General features: G+C 43.3%; 1 protein-coding gene across 1 annotated transcript in view; it reads right to left on the reverse strand.

Moving 5' to 3' along the window:
- The window catches only part of LOC117371773 (zinc finger protein 850-like), a 25,149-nt gene continuing 3,451 nt past the window's right edge, over positions 1–21,698 (reverse strand). The window contains exons 3-15 of the mRNA XM_055225906.1: positions 19,774–19,845; positions 19,546–19,678; positions 16,846–17,118; positions 14,352–14,730; positions 11,843–12,138; positions 8,476–8,601; positions 8,147–8,396; positions 7,525–7,811; positions 6,811–7,256; positions 5,590–5,752; positions 3,846–3,980; positions 2,915–3,358; positions 1–1,716 (exon numbers count right to left, since the gene is read on the reverse strand). Of these exons, the coding sequence (XP_055081881.1) occupies positions 1,358–1,716; positions 2,915–3,358; positions 3,846–3,980; positions 5,590–5,752; positions 6,811–7,256; positions 7,525–7,811; positions 8,147–8,396; positions 8,476–8,601; positions 11,843–12,138; positions 14,352–14,730; positions 16,846–17,118; positions 19,546–19,678; positions 19,774–19,845 (3,363 nt within the window). The 3' untranslated portion in view covers positions 1–1,357. The remainder of the gene's footprint in view (positions 1,717–2,914; positions 3,359–3,845; positions 3,981–5,589; positions 5,753–6,810; positions 7,257–7,524; positions 7,812–8,146; positions 8,397–8,475; positions 8,602–11,842; positions 12,139–14,351; positions 14,731–16,845; positions 17,119–19,545; positions 19,679–19,773; positions 19,846–21,698) is intronic.

Consider the following 21,698-nt stretch of genomic DNA (forward strand, 5'->3'; position numbering starts at 1 on the left):
TTGAAATGGTTACTGGAGAGCTTTGGATATAAACGTACACGTTTAGAGGCAGCAGGTCTGCTCTACATCAGGAGGGGTCCAACACAAGACACATTGATTATTAAGACATTTCACACTGTACATTTTGGCTAACTGTAACAGTCTGCTAAAGTCTCGCTTTAAAGCCCGAATATCAATTGCACTTATTGAAAGTGAGTGTTGTTTACAGTATTTTTACACATGAAAACAAATGACTTCCACAGACATCACAAGCCCCATAATCATCATTCTAATCACTGAATACATATATACATGTAAAGGTGAACGGAATCGTCAACAAAAACTCTGCTGGGACTAAATACTGATTGGTCAAAGTGATTTCAGGTAGATTGTTCTTGTCTTGTTCTGATCAGACTGAAAAAAGGAGTCTCACCTGCCATAGTCATATACTGCATGAACCTAAGGCTTAAACCTCACGACTGGAGAGCTAAACCATGTGAAACAAGCATGAAGAGGAGGTGGTAAGGCCCACACATTGGCTTATGCACCAGAACACTGCTTTGAACCTGCAGTTTAGTAGAAAAACTAAGTTGTGTCCTGTTCCTGTTACAGCCATTAATGCTGTGCTGAGTAAAGTAAAAAAGAATGTTACTACATTTGTAGTGTGTCAACCAGGCCAGTAGATGTGCTGTGAACACCAGAGGTAAAGTAGCACAATGACATTGCCTCTAGGGCCCAAATATAAACTACAGGGCCACATGGGCCCTGGGTGCTCCGTGTGAATCTGGACTGAGAGAAAGCACAGAGGATCCATCCATCATCCACAGCAAGAGGAGGGGACCAGGAAGAACCTGCTGTATACACATGTGCACCAAATAAATATAGTTTTAGGTAGTGATGAGCGCACTGTGCACAGCCTGGTCTTTTGGTCCAGAGGACAGGGATGTAGAAGGCGGAGCAGAGGTCCAGAGGAGGACAGATGTGTAGAAGGTAAAGCAGAGGTCCAGAGGAGGACAGATGTGTAGAAGGTAAAGCAGAGGTCCAGAGGAGGACAGATGTGTAGAAGGTAAAGCAGAGGTCCAGAGGAGGACAGGAGGGTAGAAGGTAAAGCAGAGGTACAGAGGACGACAGATGTGAAGAAGAACGAACAGGTACAGAGGAGGACAGATGTGAAGAAGAAAGAACAGAGGTACAGAGGAGGACAGATGGTAGAAGACAGAGCAGACGTCCAGAGGAGGACAGGAGGGTAGAGGATGGAGCAGAGGTCCAGAGGAGGACAGATAAATAGAAGATTGAGCAGAGGTCCAAAAGAGGACAGGTGTAAAGAACAGTAGAACACGGAGCAGAGGTAAAGGAATGTAGGAGGCCAGCCCCAGTGTTATGTGTGGTTCAGGTCAGAGGTGTGAGGAGAAGCTGGGTCAAACAGTCTGTGTCCTATTAACCACTGGTCCTTCTGCTCATCACTGCCCTTCCCGTTGACACAGTCCTGTTGGTCAGCTATACACATGTTAATAGGAGAGTTGTGGTCACTGTAGAAGTCATCAAACATGCTCTCATCCAGCTCGTCGGGCTCTCCGGGCTCCTCTTTGGGTTGGAGGCCCAGATGCTTGCGGCGATGCAGGCGGAGGCTCTGGGAGCGGGTGAAGCCCATCCCACACAGGTCACACATGTAGGGCCGCTCACCCGTGTGCAGACGCACATGGTTCTTCAGGCTGGACGCGCGGGTGAATGTCTTACCTGGGCAAGTCACAAGCATGGTTAGTCATGGTTAGAAATGTTACTCAAGAATCACAACCATTAAAAAAAAAAAAAAATGCCAACTACTAGTAAGCATTCACTCAAAAGAATACTGTTAGCAGGGCTTTTCAGGGGGGGCAAACAAAAATTAGCATAGTGTGGGCTATAAATAGGCAATATTATGTTTTATTTTTTAACAAATAATATAGGCCCATACACAAATGTATCATTAAAACAGTAAAAAAACTTTACAGTGATATTCTTTTATTTTCTCCACAGTGTAATAAGCAATTAACAAGCAATTATCGAGCTACTGAGCAATACAATGAGGCTAGACCATGCCTTTGATAAAACATGAGGATGTGTTTTTAGGCTCTGTGCTGACTATGAGCTTTGTCCCTGCTTTCCTCTGCCTCCTCCTCTGTTATTTGATCCCCTCATCTCCAAATGCCCACACTTAAATGGCGTTGTATAGGCAGTGAATACAAGGGAGATCCAGACCACAGTAGCATACACGGGAGTGTCCGCAGGGAGGGGGGAGGGGTAAGCAGCCCCGGGTAAAGGGGAGCTCCAAGCAGCGTCCTGTGCATTAAAGCCACTGAGCAGTGCAGCGCAGGCTGAACCGGGCTCTCGGGTCAGCACTGAGCCGTGCGTGGGGCTCATATATGAGCTTGTGTGTGGACGCACGTGGATATGCCGATAACGTGTCCTTTGAGGAGGATGACAGGGGAGAGGGGGGTAGGAGAGAAGTGCCTTGGCCAGTGCTAGGAGATGTGTTCTTATTCCATGAAGTGTTAACCAGGAAAACAAGCCACACTCAGGGCAGCCTGAGTAATGTGTGTGTCTGCAGCACAATGCAAAGTGGATGATACGCCTCTGCACTCCCACTGATGGTGGGACATTTAGGTCAGAAAAAGTAGTCGTGGACCGGAAGTTGGGCCAGATTTGGTGCAGGCTGACAGTTGAATGGGCTGCTCTATGTGTGGTGTATCAGCAGTATGAGGTGGTAGTGCTCACAGTCACACACATGATGATATCCCCCAAAAGGTTCACCTTATGATGGATGATCCCAATCTGGAAAGGAAGGGAAGGACACTAAGGATTGCTTGTTCTGTTGTTTAGTGTGCTAAGAAATCATGACTATTATAAAACACCGGCTCGTGCCCCCCTCTGAGATGTGAAATCAGCCAGTCCTTACCACACTGCGGGCAGTCAAACTTCTCTCCGCTGTGGATCTTCTCATGTTCGCGCAGGCGGCCGGACTGGTTGAAGGTGCGTGGGCACACTTGGCAGTGGTAGGGCCTCTCTCCAGTGTGGGTGAGTCGGTGTCGGTTCATGGCTCCAGAGTGGGCAAAGCTCTTTCCACAGTCGGGGCAGGTGAAAGGCCGCTCCCCTGTGTGGATCTTGAGGTGCCCGGTGAGCTGGCCTCTCTGGGTGAACTGTTTCCCGCAGTAGGAGCAGCAGTAGGGCTTCTCTCCTGAGTGGATGCGCATGTGCACTTGCAGAGCGGACATCTTCCGACAGTCTCGCCCACACAGACCACAGCAGAACGGGCTCTTGGACGGGTCATCCAGCTCCTCCTGCTTTGAGGGCATGCCCGGGCACTTCCCCCTTTTCACTTTAGCAGAGTTCATCATGGACACTACAGAGGGACAGCACAGAGCCGGTCAGGTCTCACTGTAATGCTGCGTTAAGACTGCTGCGTCAAAATCGCACAAAACGCCTCTATTTGGACGCCTTTGCATTTGAGGGCAGACGCTTTCAGCAAATTTTCGGCAATTTTGCCAAAAGTTCAGATTTTTCAACTCAGATGTGCATTGGACCAGCCTACATGTGCATCCCCCTTAGACTCTGCATGTAAATCCGACGCCCTGACGCCGCGGTCTGAACGCGGCATAAGACCCCTCCTCATGACTCAGTGTTCTTTTGGCAAAGCTAGCATGGTGCTGATGTCTTTGAAAAATCATAACTAAATTAGATTGAGACCCATTTTTCCTATGAAAATTCCCATTTAATTTGAATATAATTAGCCAACATCCATCAAAATATAAAGAAAAGTTGACTAATTTGACAAAATGTACAAATCTCCCCTACTGTACCTAAACATTTGGCCTGAATGGTAGACTCACAGTTCATGGGCTCCTCCTCCTCCTTCTCCTCCTTCTTCACTCGGACCTTGACTTTGCGTTTCTTTGGAGGCTTTCTCACGGCTTCATGTGGACTGTCCCTCTGGGGCTGCTGCTCCCTCCTGGACGCTCCTACAGCTGGAGAACAATCACATTCCTTAGCACATACTCTATATGCAGAATGCAGTTCATGTGAAGAATGGGGTGTAATATGACTTCATTTTTAATCATGTTTCAATAATATTATTATTAAAAGAAACACCAGACACCAGACATGCTGATCCTTTAGACATGTTGGCAGACGTAGGGCCACTTAAAACACATGGATTCTTTAATTCTCTTTTAAACATGCCTTTGGTCACTTTGGGAAGTATTTCACATTTTCTAACTTAAAATAATGTCTGTCTTTAGATAATATACTTTCCTAAACATCAACTCCATTTCCAATGAGGCAGTAGAAAGGATGGGACAAGATCTTGTGCCCCAAGATTGTGCACACATGAGAATGATTTTGTGAGATTTTTTCTTCCTTGTTTACATTTGGATTAGACCAGTGCTCCCCCCCCCGCGATTATTATTAAATAATAAAATTATTACTATTTTTTTATTTATTTTGTCCTTATTTGAACTATACATATTGTTGGAACAACCGGTTGAACCATTTGATACTGAAAAAATAAAATAAAATATAATGAAATTTAATTAAATATCAAATAAAAAAGTAAAATTAAATAAACATCATATATCATATTAATAAATTAAAATTAAATAAATATCAAAATAATACATTAAAATTAAATAAATATCAAATTAAAACAATTTAGCTATTTGGTACGCCACCTTATATGATGCTAACAGTGCTTGCTGTTTTAAGTGACATTCACAAAGCGGGATGATTGTTGGCAATATTCGGCACGTTTACACTGAAAAAACTCCAGCGTCTTATCAGCGTGACTGAGGTGTAATGAGGTGGCACCTTAAATTATTTGGCTTCATACTGTCCGCTGCCAACATTTTCAGACACAGCAGACACCGGTCTGTCCTCGTGTCCCACTGAAGTCACGGTGAAGCCAAGTGCTAAATATGCTTCATCAGACTTTCTCGTTTTACTTTTCGGGTGACTTTCGTGCGTCTCATTACCTCTGTCTATCTTCGCCTTTCTTTTCATCCCTCTTAAAATGTTTTCCATAGTGTCTCTTTAGCAAAAGTGTTTCTTGTTCACTGCCCTGTGTCACGATCTGTTCGCTCTCTCCTGTTCGTTGCTGTGTGCGCGCTGCGTACGCGCTGTCTACAGTATCTACAGTGTCATACGCGGAGTCATACGCGCCCCCACCAGGCATCTCACCGCGCCCCCCTGCCCCACTATTTGAGAAGCACTGGATTAGACAAAAGGGTTAAGTGCTGGGGAGTAACATTTCTTGAACCAAAAAGCAACAATGACAACAAGACTTTACATTTTTTTATGTGAACTGGATCATACCATTTATTTACTGTAAATTATGTAAAAATTTGATTTGATGATTGATGAAAATCTTGTCATGTTCTTGTTGACCTAATCTTGTATCATGTATGCTCTTGTAGAAATTGTGTCTTATCCCACCCCTAGTATTTAGATGTTGGAACTTCATAAATGACCACATGTCCTAAACTCTGGAGAAGTAAACGGACTAAACATGCAGGATTACCCAAACTAAACTAAGATTGAGGACTTTTATAATGTGGTCTGGGTTATATAATGTGCACTTACCACAGAGAGGTGTCTCCTCCTCCTCCTCCTTCACCACCACACTGACAGGACTAGAGCTGTGGTCCAGGTGCTCCAGGGACTCCGCCTCACTCTGGGGGTCAGCGTGGCGAGGGGGGGCTGCTGCTGGGGAGGGGGTCTGTGGAACCCTTGGACGGTGGACCGGCTGGACAAACAGAACAGAAGAGATCGTTAGCCTCATTTCCAGTGGTTCACTTTGGACCGAATCGGCATGGGTCGCAAGTGTCTACACTGTCTAAAGTGAACCCTGGAGGGATGTGGAGCCGGTATAGTACAGCTCCAGGCGTGGTTAACTACTAAATGACATGATTGGACAAGAGAACAAAGTCAGGCAAAAACAAGACTGCAAAAAGCAGATATAAACAAAATAATCATCAACAGTGACTTTATATGTTGAGCCACTTGCTGTTGCATTTGCACTTTGTTTTGCAACGCATTTTTACTGTTTATGATGCACGGCACTCATGTATAAAGGATAAAAAATATTATATTTCCAGTGCATAATGCATCAAACCCACTGCATTGCATAAAAAGAGGTTAAAAGTGGTTAAGGGGCATAAAGAAGTGAAATAATGCAGAAAAAGCTGACAGAAAAAAGAGCCTTATGTTTAAAAGTATAATTCAGATATGATGTAGGTTTTATTCATTAAGCAAACATAAGTTATGTTCCTGTGACGTTAGTATCTCACGGAGCAGAGCCCTGCCCCTGGACCCAGAGCCTGGAGCAAGGACACAACTGGACTCGAGGGAGCCGCACCAAACCGACCCGTCGCAAGGCCCCAAGCGAACTGTGCCAATGCAAAAGAGGCTTATGGGTAAGGGGTGAGATAATGTGCTCCTGGGAATTACCAGGGTCACTTGTTATGTACTTTACAAGCACTATACTGTGTCATTATTCATTCATTCCACACTCAAGGGTTTCCGTTGTAGAAACGGCTGCCCTGGAGCAGAATGGCAGAAGCAAAGCTGCCAAGCTGCACCATCGGTCCCTCCGACAATCACCACTCACTCCCACCAAATTTATAGTAGGCAATGTGGGTGAACCGACTTGCCTAAGGATAGAACTTGGTCCGAGCGCGTATCAATTCTCTGACCTTCAACCTATTTTTAGACCCTAGAACACCATATGTGCATGATTGAAACATGCATTATCTTTGTGGATAGGCCAGATTCATCTGTGTGGTCAGTGTGGCTAGGGCTCACCTGGTCAGTAGCAGTAGAATGGACATCTGCAGGCCGGTTAAATGGAGCCCGGTTAGATGTACGCTGGTTAACCATTTTGCGGTCAGCAGTAGGACCTTCAGTTGTGGTGACCCGCCCTGAGTTGTGCCCCCTTTCCTGAGCACTCTCCTGGCCAGGCTTGCGGTGACAGGTCCTGATATGGTTGCGGAGGGTCTGTGCCAGTTTGAAGTGCCTCCCACACTCGGGGCACTCGTGGGGGCGATCGTCGGAGTGGATGTGGCTGTGTCTGCGCAGCTCTCCGGGGGTCACGAAGGACTTGTCGCAGTGGGAGCACTTGTAGGGACGGTCCCCATTGTGAGTGCGCATGTGGGTGGTGAGGGTCCATTGCTGAGAGAAGGTCTTCCCACACTCTGTGCAGTGGTATGGCGTGATGCCTGTGTGTAGACGCTCGTGTCGAACCAGGGTGCCTAAAGAGCCAGGGTGAGGCAAGGAACATTTGATAGTGTGAGATGTGTGATGAGTCTGGGAGGAGTAGTAACCCTCTGTCTATAGAATCACTTTCCTCCAGCATCTGCGGAGGAAAACAAGCCTTAACCCCTCCCTCTCCAATGGCGGTACAGCAATGGACATAACACATGTGTTCTGGTGACTATAATGAATGATTCAATATTGTGTCATCTTTTCTGTTTCTACTCCAGAGCACTTCTGGACATTGGAAAAATGCAGTCCTCTCACCTGCCAACGCGAAGGCCTTGTCACAGAAGGAGCACTGGTATGGCCGCTCCCCGGTGTGGGTCCTCTGGTGGTCCCGGAGCTCGGCCGCAGAGTTACAGCTCTTCTCGCACTGGGAGCAAGGAAACTTCTTGCGGATGAAGCCTTCCACCACGTGGGCGTGCATGGCCTCCAGGTGGCTCTTCAGGTGCCAGTGCCTGGAGAAGCTCTTGACGCAAAGGCGGCAGCTGTAGGGCCGCTCCCCTGTGTGGGTGCGCTCATGGAGCTTCATCTCCCCCTGACTGGTGAACCTGCGCACACACACACAGTCAGGGGCACACATCTGAGCAGCAGGCTGTGGAATTTGGCCCAGTACTTTGAGACTTAGTACAGTGGTTCCCAAATTCGAGGTCGCGAGACATGAGCTGGGGGGGCATAGACTGTATAAAAACAGTGGACTGGGGCGTATGATTCATTTTTTTAATATGCATCAGTATCTTAATGAAATTGAGTCTAATCACTATTTAAATAAACAATGTCAACCCTGGTTTAACATGTTTTCTAAGTTGTTTTCATTGTGCAGTGGTCCCGGCCTCAAATTTTTGGTAACCCATTCCTTAGTAAACATGGAAGCTTTGAGACAGACCTCTTGTCACAGAAGCTGCAGGGGAAAGGCTTCTCTCCCGTGTGCAGACGCTCGTGCACCATGAGCAGGCCCTTCTCCGTGAAAGGTTTGCCGCAGTAGGAGCAGGGGAAGGGCCGCTCTCCGGAGTGCGTGCGGAGGTGCCGCTGCAGTTTGGACGCATACTGGAAGTCTTTCCCACACACAGGGCAGAGGGTGTCAGACTGTGGCCGCTCATCCTGCCCCTGTCCAAACATGGACTCACTGCCATCTTCTGGGAGAGACACAAGAAAATGGTCATCATCACAAACTCAGTACTGTCATTACAACAAGCACATGCGCAGAGGACTGACTTGGCTCAGAAAAGTCCATCTCTTCTCCATCTGAATTGATTAAACCTCCAACGTGTAGCTCGTCTTGACCCAGGTCGATCGTCGGCCCATGCTCATCTGGATTTTCAGAACCCATCTTTCCACTTCCTGAAAAGAACCACAAATTAATTTCACATCTAGTAAACATCAAATGTATGATCACAATGACATGTACAAAATGTGTCGAGGTGAAAAGGATCTAACACAGAGACACATACACACACACACACACACACACACACACACACACACACAATTGGCCATATCAAGCAGGCCAAGAATACACCGATGCTGTGAGTCTACCCTGTAAACAACACGCATCTCGCGAATATACTGAACAATGCTGCTGACCATCCATTCACCCGCATGATGCAGGCTCGGATACAGTGCTCTATGTGCCTGTGCACACTGCTGCACTCATAACAAGTGTATGGCGTGTAACCCGGTCACGGTCTGCTTTATGTGCACATAACCCATTCAGAGCTGCAGCCCGAGGGCCCTGATGTCCTGCTCAAGGACACTACGGCAGAGCTGAAATGGCACACGCTGAATAATGAAAGCCCACGATAGGGTGGGGGTGTGGAAATAATGGAGGAGAACACACGGTTAGACAAAACACTCTACAATTATAATTAGCCAGAATGGCTAGATTGAGCTTTATTAGCACTGACAGTATTTGACAGAAGAAAAGGGCCAGCGCCTTACGAACCTGTTGTGTTTCAGGTGAGCTCTTTCTCATCGCACACAGCTCCAGCGGTGCGGAGTCGGACCTGGAGTCGGACCTGGAGCCGGGTCCTGAAGCAGGGGCCCGGGCCGGAGCAGCTGGACGTGTCCGCGGCGAGACCAGCTCTGGACCAGCTCGGGCTGTGTGGACTGGGATTAGCCTGTTAGCCCGGACATGGCTCTGTGCTCGTTAGCCGTTAGCCCACAGCTAGCTCCGCAGCTACTAGAGCTAATTAAGAGCCCGGGACGGAGAGGGGCAGAGGCCGGACCGGTGAACTAAAGCCCGGGAGACGAGTGCACAGAGACCGTCTGGTGAGTGGACAGCTCGGGGCTAGCTCTGCTCAGACAATGGGCTCGGACCAACCTCAGCACTGACCTCTGGAGGCGCAGCCGCGACGCCACATCATCCAGCCCACACATCCAGACCTAACCCGAGCCGACGAACTGCTCCAGCCCGGACCGTGACCAGTCTGCGGCTCTGCCACAAGAGAGACGGGTACGGACTGGATACGGACCAGGGAGCACCAAGAGCACCGGGAGCACCGGGGGAGGACGGCAGGTGGGCAGCGACAGACCATCGAGCACCTTTGTGCCTCTGTAAAGTCCACACGTGTTACTAAAACTACTTCCGGCTAAACAGAGAGAAGAGCTTCACCATCCTGGGTTTTACTGCACAGTATTTTAGCTGTAATAATAGTCCATAATAAATCTTCTCAGAATGAAAATGTACATTTTAGAGTCTGAAAATAATATTTGTGTTTGTTAATGAGCATTGATGAGCTGTGATTAAAAACACTGATAGCGTGATTTTAATGCAAAATAAAGTCCAACCACAGATGAACAATATAAAAAAAATTAATAAGTAACCTAATATATAACATTGGATAAGTTTACTTTTTAAAGGAACTGTATGTAGCTTGTATTCTCACCGTTGTTTTTTTGTTGTTTTAAAGCTATTACAATCCCCACTTGCCTTAACCTGCTGACAGAGGACACATACTAGTTTTTATCATTCTCAGTGTATAGAGGCTCATTCTGCTTTTTGATTGGATAATCATCTTGAGAACCAAATTACAACATAAATGAAAGGGACAACATGTATAATGTTTTTGTAATTAATAATAAATCAGCATTACAATTGTTATCAGTAAAAGCTGTTTGATTTTAACATGTTTACCTCATATCTTTAGACACAGATAGGTCAAGTTTATGAAAGTACATGCAGTTCCTTTAAAAGTCAGGAATGTAATGCAATAAACTGGGTTAATGATTACAATCCTATAATCTTCAGATCAGGTAGTGCTGTGCTTCTGTACAGATAACACCTGCAAAATAGCTGGACCCCAAACTAAACAAAAAGGGTCACAGATGAGCAGTGTAGATCCAGGCAAATCCTTCGATCTCCTGTGTGGATGACTGCAGAAACTGCAGGTGCCACAGTGGCACCAATAAATGATGTTACTGTGAACACGATTTATGGTTGTTCTGGGATTTTCCCTGGGGCCTGAAGTCAAATCAAACTGCAGCAAAAAGAGACTGGGTGAAGATAAGGTGTGTTTATGTGTTTATAAATAATGAACAGAAAATACACATGGACAAACATACACTGTTAAAGATAAGGCTTACCTAACTTTTTTTTTTTTTACCAATAAAAACAAAGTTATATGTAGCACATTAATATGACAATAATAACAGCATATAAACAAGGCACAGGGGTTAACTGAGCAAATAGGTAAGACTCTCCCATTGGAACGAGGTCAGCTGGTTACCCGAATATACTGGGACCAAGTTATTCCATGAATCCATTTTGAATAAATAATAGAAGTCATTTTGTATAGGGAGTATCTCATCCATTTGTTTTGTTACATCAGGAGGTGCTCCGCAAAGTCTTCAAGATCTACACACGTTTGACTTATATAGTTAACAATTTCAGTGAAAATCATACTCCACTTTTTTCATCTGGAAATTAGATAAAAATATTTAAAATCAGACTCACTTAACAAATGCAAACTAGTCAAAATGACAACAAAAGATTACCATTCTAAATTAAAGCAATCTTAAAGGGCCCATCTTACGCCATTTTCTGATCTCTGTTATAATGTTGTTTTCTCATCACATACCTGGAGTTGTGTTTTTTTTTCATTCACACATAAGTTCTTCTCAAACAGAAAAGATTCTGTTCCACCTTGTGACATCATGTGCCAGGACAGGAAGTGCTCCACTGTGTTTTTAAACACTATGCACCATCGCTTGAATCATTTGGATAATTTCAGTCCTGGAACTGCTTAAATCTGCTGAACTAAAGGTAAAAAGTTAACTTGAGAACTACCACAAGGTGGGGCAGAGCATTTTGAGCTTGGAAGATGTGGATAGCCCAATAATAAAGGATTACTCAAACATGTGTAATCCTGTGTAACAAAACACAACTCCAAATGTTTTTGATGAGGAAGAAACACTCTAACCTGGCTAAAACATCACAAGAGTCCATTTTGCGTAATACGGGACCTTTAACTCATGTGAATTTTCTTTTGTACAGTGCGTCCTTTTTGGCCAGGCAGAGCATTCTATAGGACCGTTTACATGTCTTTTCCATATGAGAGCGACAGGGTGCTCTTAGTAGTTCATGGGTCAGGGCTGGGCTGCTCCTTCGGTCGGCCCAGCTGGCGATGTGGGCCCATGCGTTTCCCTGCGTGGGTGCGGTTGTGTTGCAGCAGACCCTGGCGGTAGCTGAAGCTCTTTCCACACTGGGCGCACACGTAGGGTCTCTCTCCAGTGTGCAGCCTGAAGTGCTCCGTCAGCCCTTCTGCGCGGGTGTAGGCCTTCCCACACACGGAGCAGATGTACGGTCGCGTCTTCAGGTGAACCTCGTAGTGCTTGTTCAGGTGGGTCTTCACCCGAAAGCTCTTGTCACAGAAGGAGCAGCTGGAAGGAGAAAAAAACAAACATTACAATGAGATTTATAATTATTTTAAATTTCATGTCACACTGTTGACCATTGATATTTTTCATTTTATAATTTTAAAAGGTTCTATATTATGCAAAATTGACTTCTGTGAGATTTTAGCAGTGTTAGAATGTCGTTACTTCCTCAATAAACCTGGAGTTATGTTTTGTTTCATTCACACATGTTTGAGCAATCCTGGATTATTAGGATGTTTGAATATTCCCAAAGCTCAAAATGCTCTGTTCCACCTTGTGATGTCATCAAGTGGTAGTTTTAAAGCAGCTAATTTTTGCCTCAATTGAACTGATTTACTCTACAATACACTAGGATATTTCTTAGTTGTTACCTTTAAAAAAAAAAAAATTTCATTGTACAATTTTGTAGTCTGGTTCAGTGGAGATTGTCACACACAAGTTTACAAAGTCTTCTGGTGTAAAGAGAAGTGAAGTAGTTTCAGTGAGGTGAATAGTTGTAGATTCAAAATTTGCCAATTCCACTCTATTGAAGGTGTATGGATAAAAAAAAAAAAATCAGGGGAGCGCTTCCTGTTATTATCACTTGATGACATCACAGGGTGGAAAACAGTGTTTCAGTTTGAGAGAAGAACACAGCCTAAATATGCAATCCCCATAGTCAGAATTCACCCACATAGTCTAAAAACAACCTACCTGGACCATACATTGAAATAATGCAAAAAAAAAAAAAAAAAAAAAAAAAATCACACTTGTATAAGTGTTGTATAAGACTTATACAAATCAACTCAATTTGTGCCACCAAACTCCCATAAAATCTGAAATGAAGCAGTTAGTCAGTACTAGTGTTGCCAGCAAACTAAAATTTCAATCTAATAGATTAGATAATTAGACAATAGAATGATTTTCAGCATTAAATAGAAGTACTTTTTTCATGTTACCATGTGGCCTTATATCTGTATAATCCCTTACACTTGTGATACAGCTCAAGATTATTCTAAAGCTATTCAGAAAGGGTTCATTTCTGCCCTGTGAAAGTGACTTTTTTAGTGTTGATATCTGCTCAAATGAGTTATAAGGTCGATTAGTATCTGATTTTCTATCCTTTTGACAACCCTAGACAAGACTTAAAGCAAGTGTATCAACAGTGTGAAACGCTTCAAAAGGCAGTTTCTCCTAATATGAGTTCTTTAAAGCAGCATTAACTGATTTAAAACTGCAAAACCAGGAAGTAGGTATTTAAATGTAACCACTTTCTAGCTCTTACAACACAGCACCTTTTCAGAACAACTTTTATTCAGACGCTGAAGAGAAGCAGGTGTGGATTGCTAGAGTTTCCCACGAATGAATGAGATTAATGGGTGAGTATTATGCACATTGGTCTATGTTATAACGCTTTATCCTTATTATTAGATTGAGGCAGTGCACAGAGTCACACCACAGACTGTATAAAGAAGTGGACTAGAATAAAAAGTGGACTAGCATTAGGCTTCAGTCAAATGAAGCTCAAGTCTAGCAGTTATAGGGTCAAAGCCAACCAAAGGGGCATTACCTGTTGAAGGTATAACTAGGTATAATAACTACATTTACCAACTTAAGTCATGCCGTACTTTTGATAGTTCACACTTTGAGTAACAGAAGTACTCATCCAATCACAATAAAGTATGAGCCTGAGCAATAAAGTAGAGAGCATCATTAAAAGGTCCTATATTACACTAAATTGACTTTTGTGAGCTTTAAACCATGTTATAATGCTGTTGTTACCTTATCAAAAACATACATGGAGTTTTTGTTTCATTCACACATGTTTGAGAAATCTTATTATTAGGTGGTCTACATCTCCAAAGCTCAAAATGCTCTGTTCCACCTTGTGATGTAATGAAGCGGTAGTTTTCAACCTTTTAATTTTTACTTCAGAGATTGGCTGACAATATTCATTTGATTCTACTGAGGGTGTATGGAGTTTAAAAACACAGTGGAGCACTTCCTGCATTACCACATGACACAAGGTGGAACAGAGTGTTTTCTGTTTGATAGAAGAACTCAGCCTAAATATGCAGGGTTTGTGTGTGTGTTTTGTTTCAGTCATACACATTTAACAAAGTCCAGGCATGTTTTTGATGAGGAAACAATATAACAGAGATCAGAAAATGGCATAAAATAGGTGAACTGTATCGGGGGATTCCCTTTGACAAGGTAATAAAGGAGAGCTGCACTACCTGAAGGGCCTCTCCCCTGTGTGCAGAGTCATGTGGGTCTTCAGGTTGTTCATGGTGGTGAAGGCGTGGTCACACTCTGAGCACTGGTACGGCCGCTCCCCCGTGTGGATCCTCCGGTGCACTGCCACGTACTTTTCCGTAATGAACTTCTTGCCGCAGTCGGGGCAAGAGTAGGGCTTGGGCTTAATGTGGATCCTCATGTGCGCCTCCAGTTGGTCCTTCTCCTCAAACTCGATAGAACAGCGGCGGCAGAAGAAGATCTCGGCGTCCAGGGTGGAGGGGTTGTGCGGGGGCTTGGGTTCGGGCGGGGAGGGCTTCGGGAGCGCAGACATGTTCATGATAGCACTCACGCTGCCAAAATCTACGGAGGCTTTTTTACCTACAAATACAAACACAGTCATTAGAATATTGAGACTTTGTAGTTAATGTCCTCAACATTCAATGCAGGTGTGAGGCTAACGGCAGGCACTACTATGTCTGAAGCTCTGTTACGCAAGTTAGACTTTAATCTGAGCTTTATTTTAACACAGTCTGACCATAAAGAAATAGTTTGGTTGGAATTACAACACGTTTGCCAATTTGTGCTGTTAAACAAGTCCCTCATTACAATCACAAGTAGCTAGGATTAGTCAACTGTTTTTCAGTTAGTCAAACTCACTTTTTTTGTTAAAAATCATCTCATGCTAAGATAAAGAAATTACTATTATTTTGTATATGACAGTTATATTCTACTACTTCATTGTGTTAATCAGTATCGAGTTCCTTAGTATCAAAATTAAGTTTGAAAAGTTTAGTATCGTAACAACACTACATTGAAGTAGGATATTGTAGGCTCAGTAGTGAATACACCGAAACAATCCTACTGTAAAGAAACTGGATAAATGTTAATGAGTCATTTTCAAATATATTTTAATGTGTAATAAGAAATAAAAAAAATAATTCTGTCCTGACTTACAATTTTGTGCTGCCAGCAGAGGGCAGTGTTTACCTGACTTTCTGTGTCATGTCTGCTGGGTTACCTGTCAGGCATTTTAGTTGCAGAGCTTGTCACCAGTTGATGCCCATGGCCTATTTGTGTATATTAGTGTATATGTAAAAGTTTCTGGCAGATGTGCCAACATCATTCAACTACAGTGACTTCAAAACAACTGATTACAAATGTTTAAACTAAAATGGCAAAAATAGGACAAGAAATATTTCAATACAGTTATAACATTTATAGATATTATCTGTAATATTTGATAAAGTATTTGGAAAAACCTGGAAGAGAAAGCTGGGTTGATTCAGTTGATAAAGTAATTAATTGTTTTTGTTAACCACGGGACTGGGATTACTTAATCCAAATTCAATTTTCTGGTGTAGAATTCCATCAACTGGAAAAAAGTTCATATGTCGCCACTCATCTAAGCAGCTTCTTCAGACAGATAAAAGGCAGAACCCTATTAGAACTGAGGAGAGCAGCCAACTAACCTAAAACTATCACACCCTAGTTGTTTACAGTAAAGTTAAGTTAATTGACTACCCTGAAGAGTGAACTGTCACCTGAGTAATATTTTGTATATTTTATACACCTTAGGGTAGTTCAATTAACTTGACTAACAGATATTCCTTACTATAAACAATTAGGTTGTGCTAGTTTGTTATGCTGGCTAACTCCTCTCTTCAGACAGATACGAGGCACCAGGGCCCTATCAGAACTGAAGAACCCTCTCAGATGAGTGGCCAAACATTTGCCCTCTTAAAACTTGTTCTCTTGACAGAAATGTCTACTACAGGTATGTAGTAGAAGCCCATAAGCTCACAATATACAAAATATGTCATTTTAACACGATTGCAGATTCCATGCATGCCATGGTCATGGTTGGCGGCTCTTGTGGCCGACTGGCACACTGAGCAGTTTTTAAACTGTTAAACTTTTTATCTTAAATTTTTAACTTAATATTTTGGCCAACTAAGAAGTTCAACATATGCAGTTCAAAGGAAGCAAGTTAAGAATTATGGGATTGTGTGCTTTGAGCGGTTTGTTTTTCCTGTATTCATAGCAACCCTGCATGGAGCTAGCTATGCTAACCAGCTAGCTTTGAAATGCTGCAGACTTTTTACAATAGTGCAACAGGCTTTCTACACCAAATAATGCAAAAGACGTTCCAGAGGGAGTGGCCTGTCTCATCACCGACCAAAACAACAGAGCGAGGAGAAGCTTTCCTGCTGTGTGTTCAGAGTTCACCTGGCTCACCCTAAACACGACTGTGATGCTTCAGGACACAGAGGACACAGAGGAGGGACTTTTGTCCTGAGGGCCATTACTCCCCTCGACCTGCCCTGACACAGGATCTGGTGACCCTGCCTGTTGAGCTGCACTGAAACTTTTGTTTGAGCTCTCTATTATTATTGTATTTCACTGCTCAGTGTGCTTAAATTGCCCCTCGGGACAAATAAAGTGGTACTGATTGATTGATTGATTAATTGATTGATTGAACATAAAAACCCTCACCCAGATGGACTTTGTAGTGTGTTTTGAGGTTGCCGATCTGGTTGAAGCCGCGGCCGCAGATTGAGCAGACAAAGGGCCGCTCCCCCGTGTGAGTGCGGGAGTGGCGCTTGAGTCCGCCACCGCTGGGGAACGAGCGCCCGCACACGTCGCAGCAGTACTTGGGCGGCTCCGGGGGAGTGGGCGGGAGAGGGGTCATCTGCACATGAGGGATCCTCTCCTCCTCTTCCTCCACTACCACCTCCTCCTCCTCTGCCTCCTCCTCCTCTGCACAGACTAAATCACAGTTCAGATCACAACATTCAATCGGGAAATTTGGATCCTCAACAGATTTGTCACACCCCATTTTGAGTAAATCTAAGAATAAACCAATGGAGCTTTGAAGATTTCTATGTGACAAAACATTCAAGGTTTGAGCTGCCAAATGTCTGCAATGTAGCAAGTCTTTGTATGTCTGAGTGGAGGAGCCGTCACCTGCTTGTCTCTATGGAGATGTTACTGCTTTGCCTGGAATGTTGTAATTAGACTTATCCATCTCCATGGAGATATGTTTTAGCCATAAGACGTCTGCAATAAAATAAATACAAGATAGAATTAATGCCATATGCCGCATGGCATTAAATCCATCTTACATACAGTATACAATTTCTAGCAAAGCACCAATCACCAAGGAGGCAAGCAGATGGCTGACAATGCTATGTCAAAAGTGGTTAGCTGCTTTTGTGGCTACCTGAGGAAAAAAAAAAAAAATCTTGACAAAACTTTACAAAGACATGTGGGGCTGGAACCATATTGTGTCTCACTTCGGCGTGATTGACTAATCTGACAGACGCATAGTCCGTTCATGACGGATTATGCGTAAAAAAGGGGAAAAAATAAAGCAGAGAAGTAACAGTGTAGATTTCTGCAGAATCAACAAGTGAAGCATTAACTGTTATTTATCTCACGTACAAGAAGTTTCTATGAAGTGCACTGGAAGACCGTCCCAAAAGAATGTCCCATCTCTCACCAATTGCAAAAACAGAGCAGAGTAAGAGGCATAAGGAAAGAGCTTTCTTATTGTGTCTCCAGAATTCACCTGGTTACCCCTAGAGACTGACTGTAAGCTGTAGGGCACATAGGATGAACACTTTTGTCCTGAGGGCTGCTACTCTCCACAAACTGCCCTGACATAGGATCTACTGATCCTACAGTGCTGTGAAAAAGCTTTGCCTTCCTGATTTCTTACTTTTTTGCATGTGCGACACACTTAACTGTTTCAGATTATCAAACAAATGTAAATATTAAACAAAGATGACCCAAGTAAACATAAAATGCAGCTTTTCTGTGATGATTTTATTTGTTAAGAGAAAAATACTATCCAAGCCTACATGATCCTGTGTGAAAAAGTAACTGCCCCCCTTGTTAAATGATGAGATGAGAACTGTGATTAATCATTATTGTGGAAAGTGGAGTTAAATTTCATAGCCATATCCGGGCCTGATTGCTGCCAGACCTTTCAAATCAAGAAATCACATAAAATGGAACCTGTCTGACAAGGTGAAGTAGGCCATATTGAACCCAAGACATCATGCTGCGATCCAAAGAAATTCAGAAGCAGATGTAATTGACAGAAAAACATCTAAACAACGGCAGGACTCACTTGCCCCAGTAAAGGTCGGTGTTCATAACTCAAAAAGAAAGAGACTAGGCAAAAATGGCATGCATGGCAGAGTTCCAAGGCGAAAGCCACTGCTGACAAAAAAAGAACACGAACACAATGGTTCATCTCACTTATGCCAAAAAACATCTTGATGATCCCCAAAGATTTTGGGAAAATATTCTGTGGACTGATGAAACAAAAGTTGAACTTTTTGGAGGGAATGCATCCCATTACACCTGGCATAAAATGAACACAGCATTTGATAAAAAGAATACCTTGCCAACAGTGAAACGTGGTGGTAGTGTCATGGTTTGGGGCTGCTTTGCTGCTTCAGGGCCTGGACAATTTGCTGTGATTGAAGGAACCATGAACTCTACTCTCTACCAACAAATCCTGAATCAGAATGTCCAACCATCAGTTTGTGATGTCAAGCTGAAGCATACTTGGGTTCTGCAGCAGAACAATGATCCAAAGCACACCAGCAACTCCACTTCAAAATGGTTTTGGAGTGGCCTAGTCAAAGTCCAGGCCTGAACCCAATAGAGATGCTGTGGCATGACCTTAAAAAGGCGGTTCATGATCGGAAACCCTCCAATGTACTGATTTAAAACAATTCTGCATGGAAAAGTGGCCCAAAATTCCTCCACAGCGATGTGAAAGACTCATTGCTTGACTGTAGTTGTTGCTGCTAAGGGTGGTTCAATCAGTTATTAGGTTTAGGAGGCAATTACTTTTTCACATGGGCCATGTAGGTTCAGATGGCTTTTTTCCCCTTAATAAATAAAATTAGCACTTAAAACTGCATTTTGTGTTTACTTGTGAGATATCTTTGTCTAATATTTAAGTTTGCTTGATCTAAAATGGCTACGAGTGACAAAGGTACAGAAAAAGTAAGAAATCGGTAAGGGTGCAACTACTTCTTCACCTGTTGGGCCGCACTGAGACCTTTAACTGGCTCACAAACGCAACTGAGAAGTGCAGTGGAAATGTTGCTGCAGCTAAACTTGAATTTATTTATTCATGTCTATCTAAGGTCTGAGATAGGATGGAAAAACTCTTACCTTCATCCTGACAGGTCTCCTCAATGGGGCTCCTCACAACTGGGGGTCGTGGGATGTATAGTGGTTGTGGGTTGTATTGTGGTACTGTAATGTACTGTGGCTCTGGAGACACAAGGGGGCGCTCAGGGGACATCTGCAACAGAAGGGTAACATTTAGGCCTAACCTTTGAACTATCAGGGGTCAACCAAGACTACAATGCTGAACAGTAGAACACAAGATTTCCTTACTTCTATGCCATCGATGGGTTTGAAGAGCTGAGGGTCTAAAGAAACGGACAACTGGTACGAGAGCTCTGGCTCCTGTGCAAACACAAAATCACATCCATTAGATCACATCATTCCTTATTTTATTAATTTGTAAAGGGATAATAGTCAATGGCGTGACTAATTTCCAACTTCATATAAGGGTTTTCTTCCTGCTGACTGTACATTGAACAACCCTGTATATGCGTCATACACCTGTAACAATTATACTCCTGATCAAAATTTTAAGACCAGTTGAAAAATTGACAGTAAGCAATTTATTGTAAACAACCATTAAACTACAATAAACTTTTGATCAACTGATGAACAGCCTAAGACCATAGCCTTTTGCGAAGATTTGGGCTTTTAAAATGTGGATTCAGTGTAATTTTCTGTCAGGTATCTACACTGTCACAACCTCCTGATGGCAAAGGCAAAAAAGCTTTCTCTCTTTGAAAGTGGTCAGATTGTTGAGCTGCATCAGCAAGGCCTCTCGCGGCATGCCATTGCTGCTGAGGTTGGACGCAGTAAAACAGTCATTTTAAACTTCTTAAAAGATTCCGAGGGTTATGGGAAAAAAAGTCAAGTGGTAGACCCAAAAAAATTTCACCGGCCCTGAGCCGGAGGATCTGATTGGCTGTCCGCCAAGACACGGGACGATTCTCGGCTCAAATTAAGCTTGCCATTGATGCCAACTGCAGTCCCATAACCATTAGACGGCATCTGCGAGAGAAGGGTTTTAAGAACAAAAAAAACGCCTTCAAAGACCTCGTCTCCTTCAACGGCGCAAAATTGCACAAGAGTACCAAACATGGGACATTGAAAGGTGGAAGAAAGTTTTATTTTCTGATGAGAAAAAAAATTTACCTTGACGGTCCTGATGGCTTCCAACGTTACTGGCAGGACAAGAATATTCCACCTAAGATGTTTTCTACACAGCACAGTGGAGGGGGTGCCATCATAATCTGGGAGGCTTGTTGCTTCAATGGAACAATGGAGCTTCAGGTTGTGCAGAGGCATCAAAAGGCAGCTGGCTGTGGAGATGTTGCAGGGGGCATCCCTCATGACTAAAGGCCATCATCTGTGTGGTAATGACTGGGTTTTTCCAACAGGACAACGCTGCAGTTCATAATGTCCACCCAACAAAGGACTTCTTCCAGAGAAATAACATCACTCTTTTGAACCTTCCTGCGTGTTCCCCTGATCTAAGTCCAACTGAAAACATTTGGGGTTGGATAGCAGGGGAAGTTTACAAAAATGGACACTAGTTACACCATTTTCTTCACCATTCCCACTAGCCTCCTGGAAACACTAGTATCAAACATGCCAAAACAAATTTTTGAGGTGATTAACAAGAATGGCGCAGCTACTCATTACTGAGTCAGTTTTTGAAAATTTAATTTCTATTTTAGGGAGTTTGGGGTTTTTTTGAGATGTGGTCTTAAACTTTTGATCAGCTGATGAACAGCCTATTTCAGTTTAATGCTTGTTTGAAATAAATTGCTTACTCAATTTTTTTTGTCTCACTCCCATTTCTTCTTTTTGCATTCTGAAGCTCTACTTAGAACCTTTTTAAGATCCAACAGTGCAAAGTGTGAATTCTTGCAATTTTTCAACTGGTCTTAAAATTTTTTATCAGGAGTGTATGCAATACTGTAACAGAATGTAAATCATCACAGCAGTGTCGTCATGAAAACTACGCAAAAAACACTATTTTGACAGTAGAGCATGATTTTGAACATTTAATCATCGTACTTCCTTTTAGATTTATATTATCATGTGGTCTTACATCGATGTAATCCTGCAGTCGTCCAGGTAGTTTCCATAGTGCTCCATGGGCGTTTACTAGTCTATGTGTCTTATACTCGTTCTGATACAGCTCAAGATCATTCTAATGTTAATTAGGAGAG

The sequence above is a fragment of the Periophthalmus magnuspinnatus genome, chromosome 1 (assembly GCF_009829125.3).
Source record: "Periophthalmus magnuspinnatus isolate fPerMag1 chromosome 1, fPerMag1.2.pri, whole genome shotgun sequence".
NCBI lineage: Eukaryota > Metazoa > Chordata > Actinopteri > Gobiiformes > Gobiidae > Periophthalmus > Periophthalmus magnuspinnatus.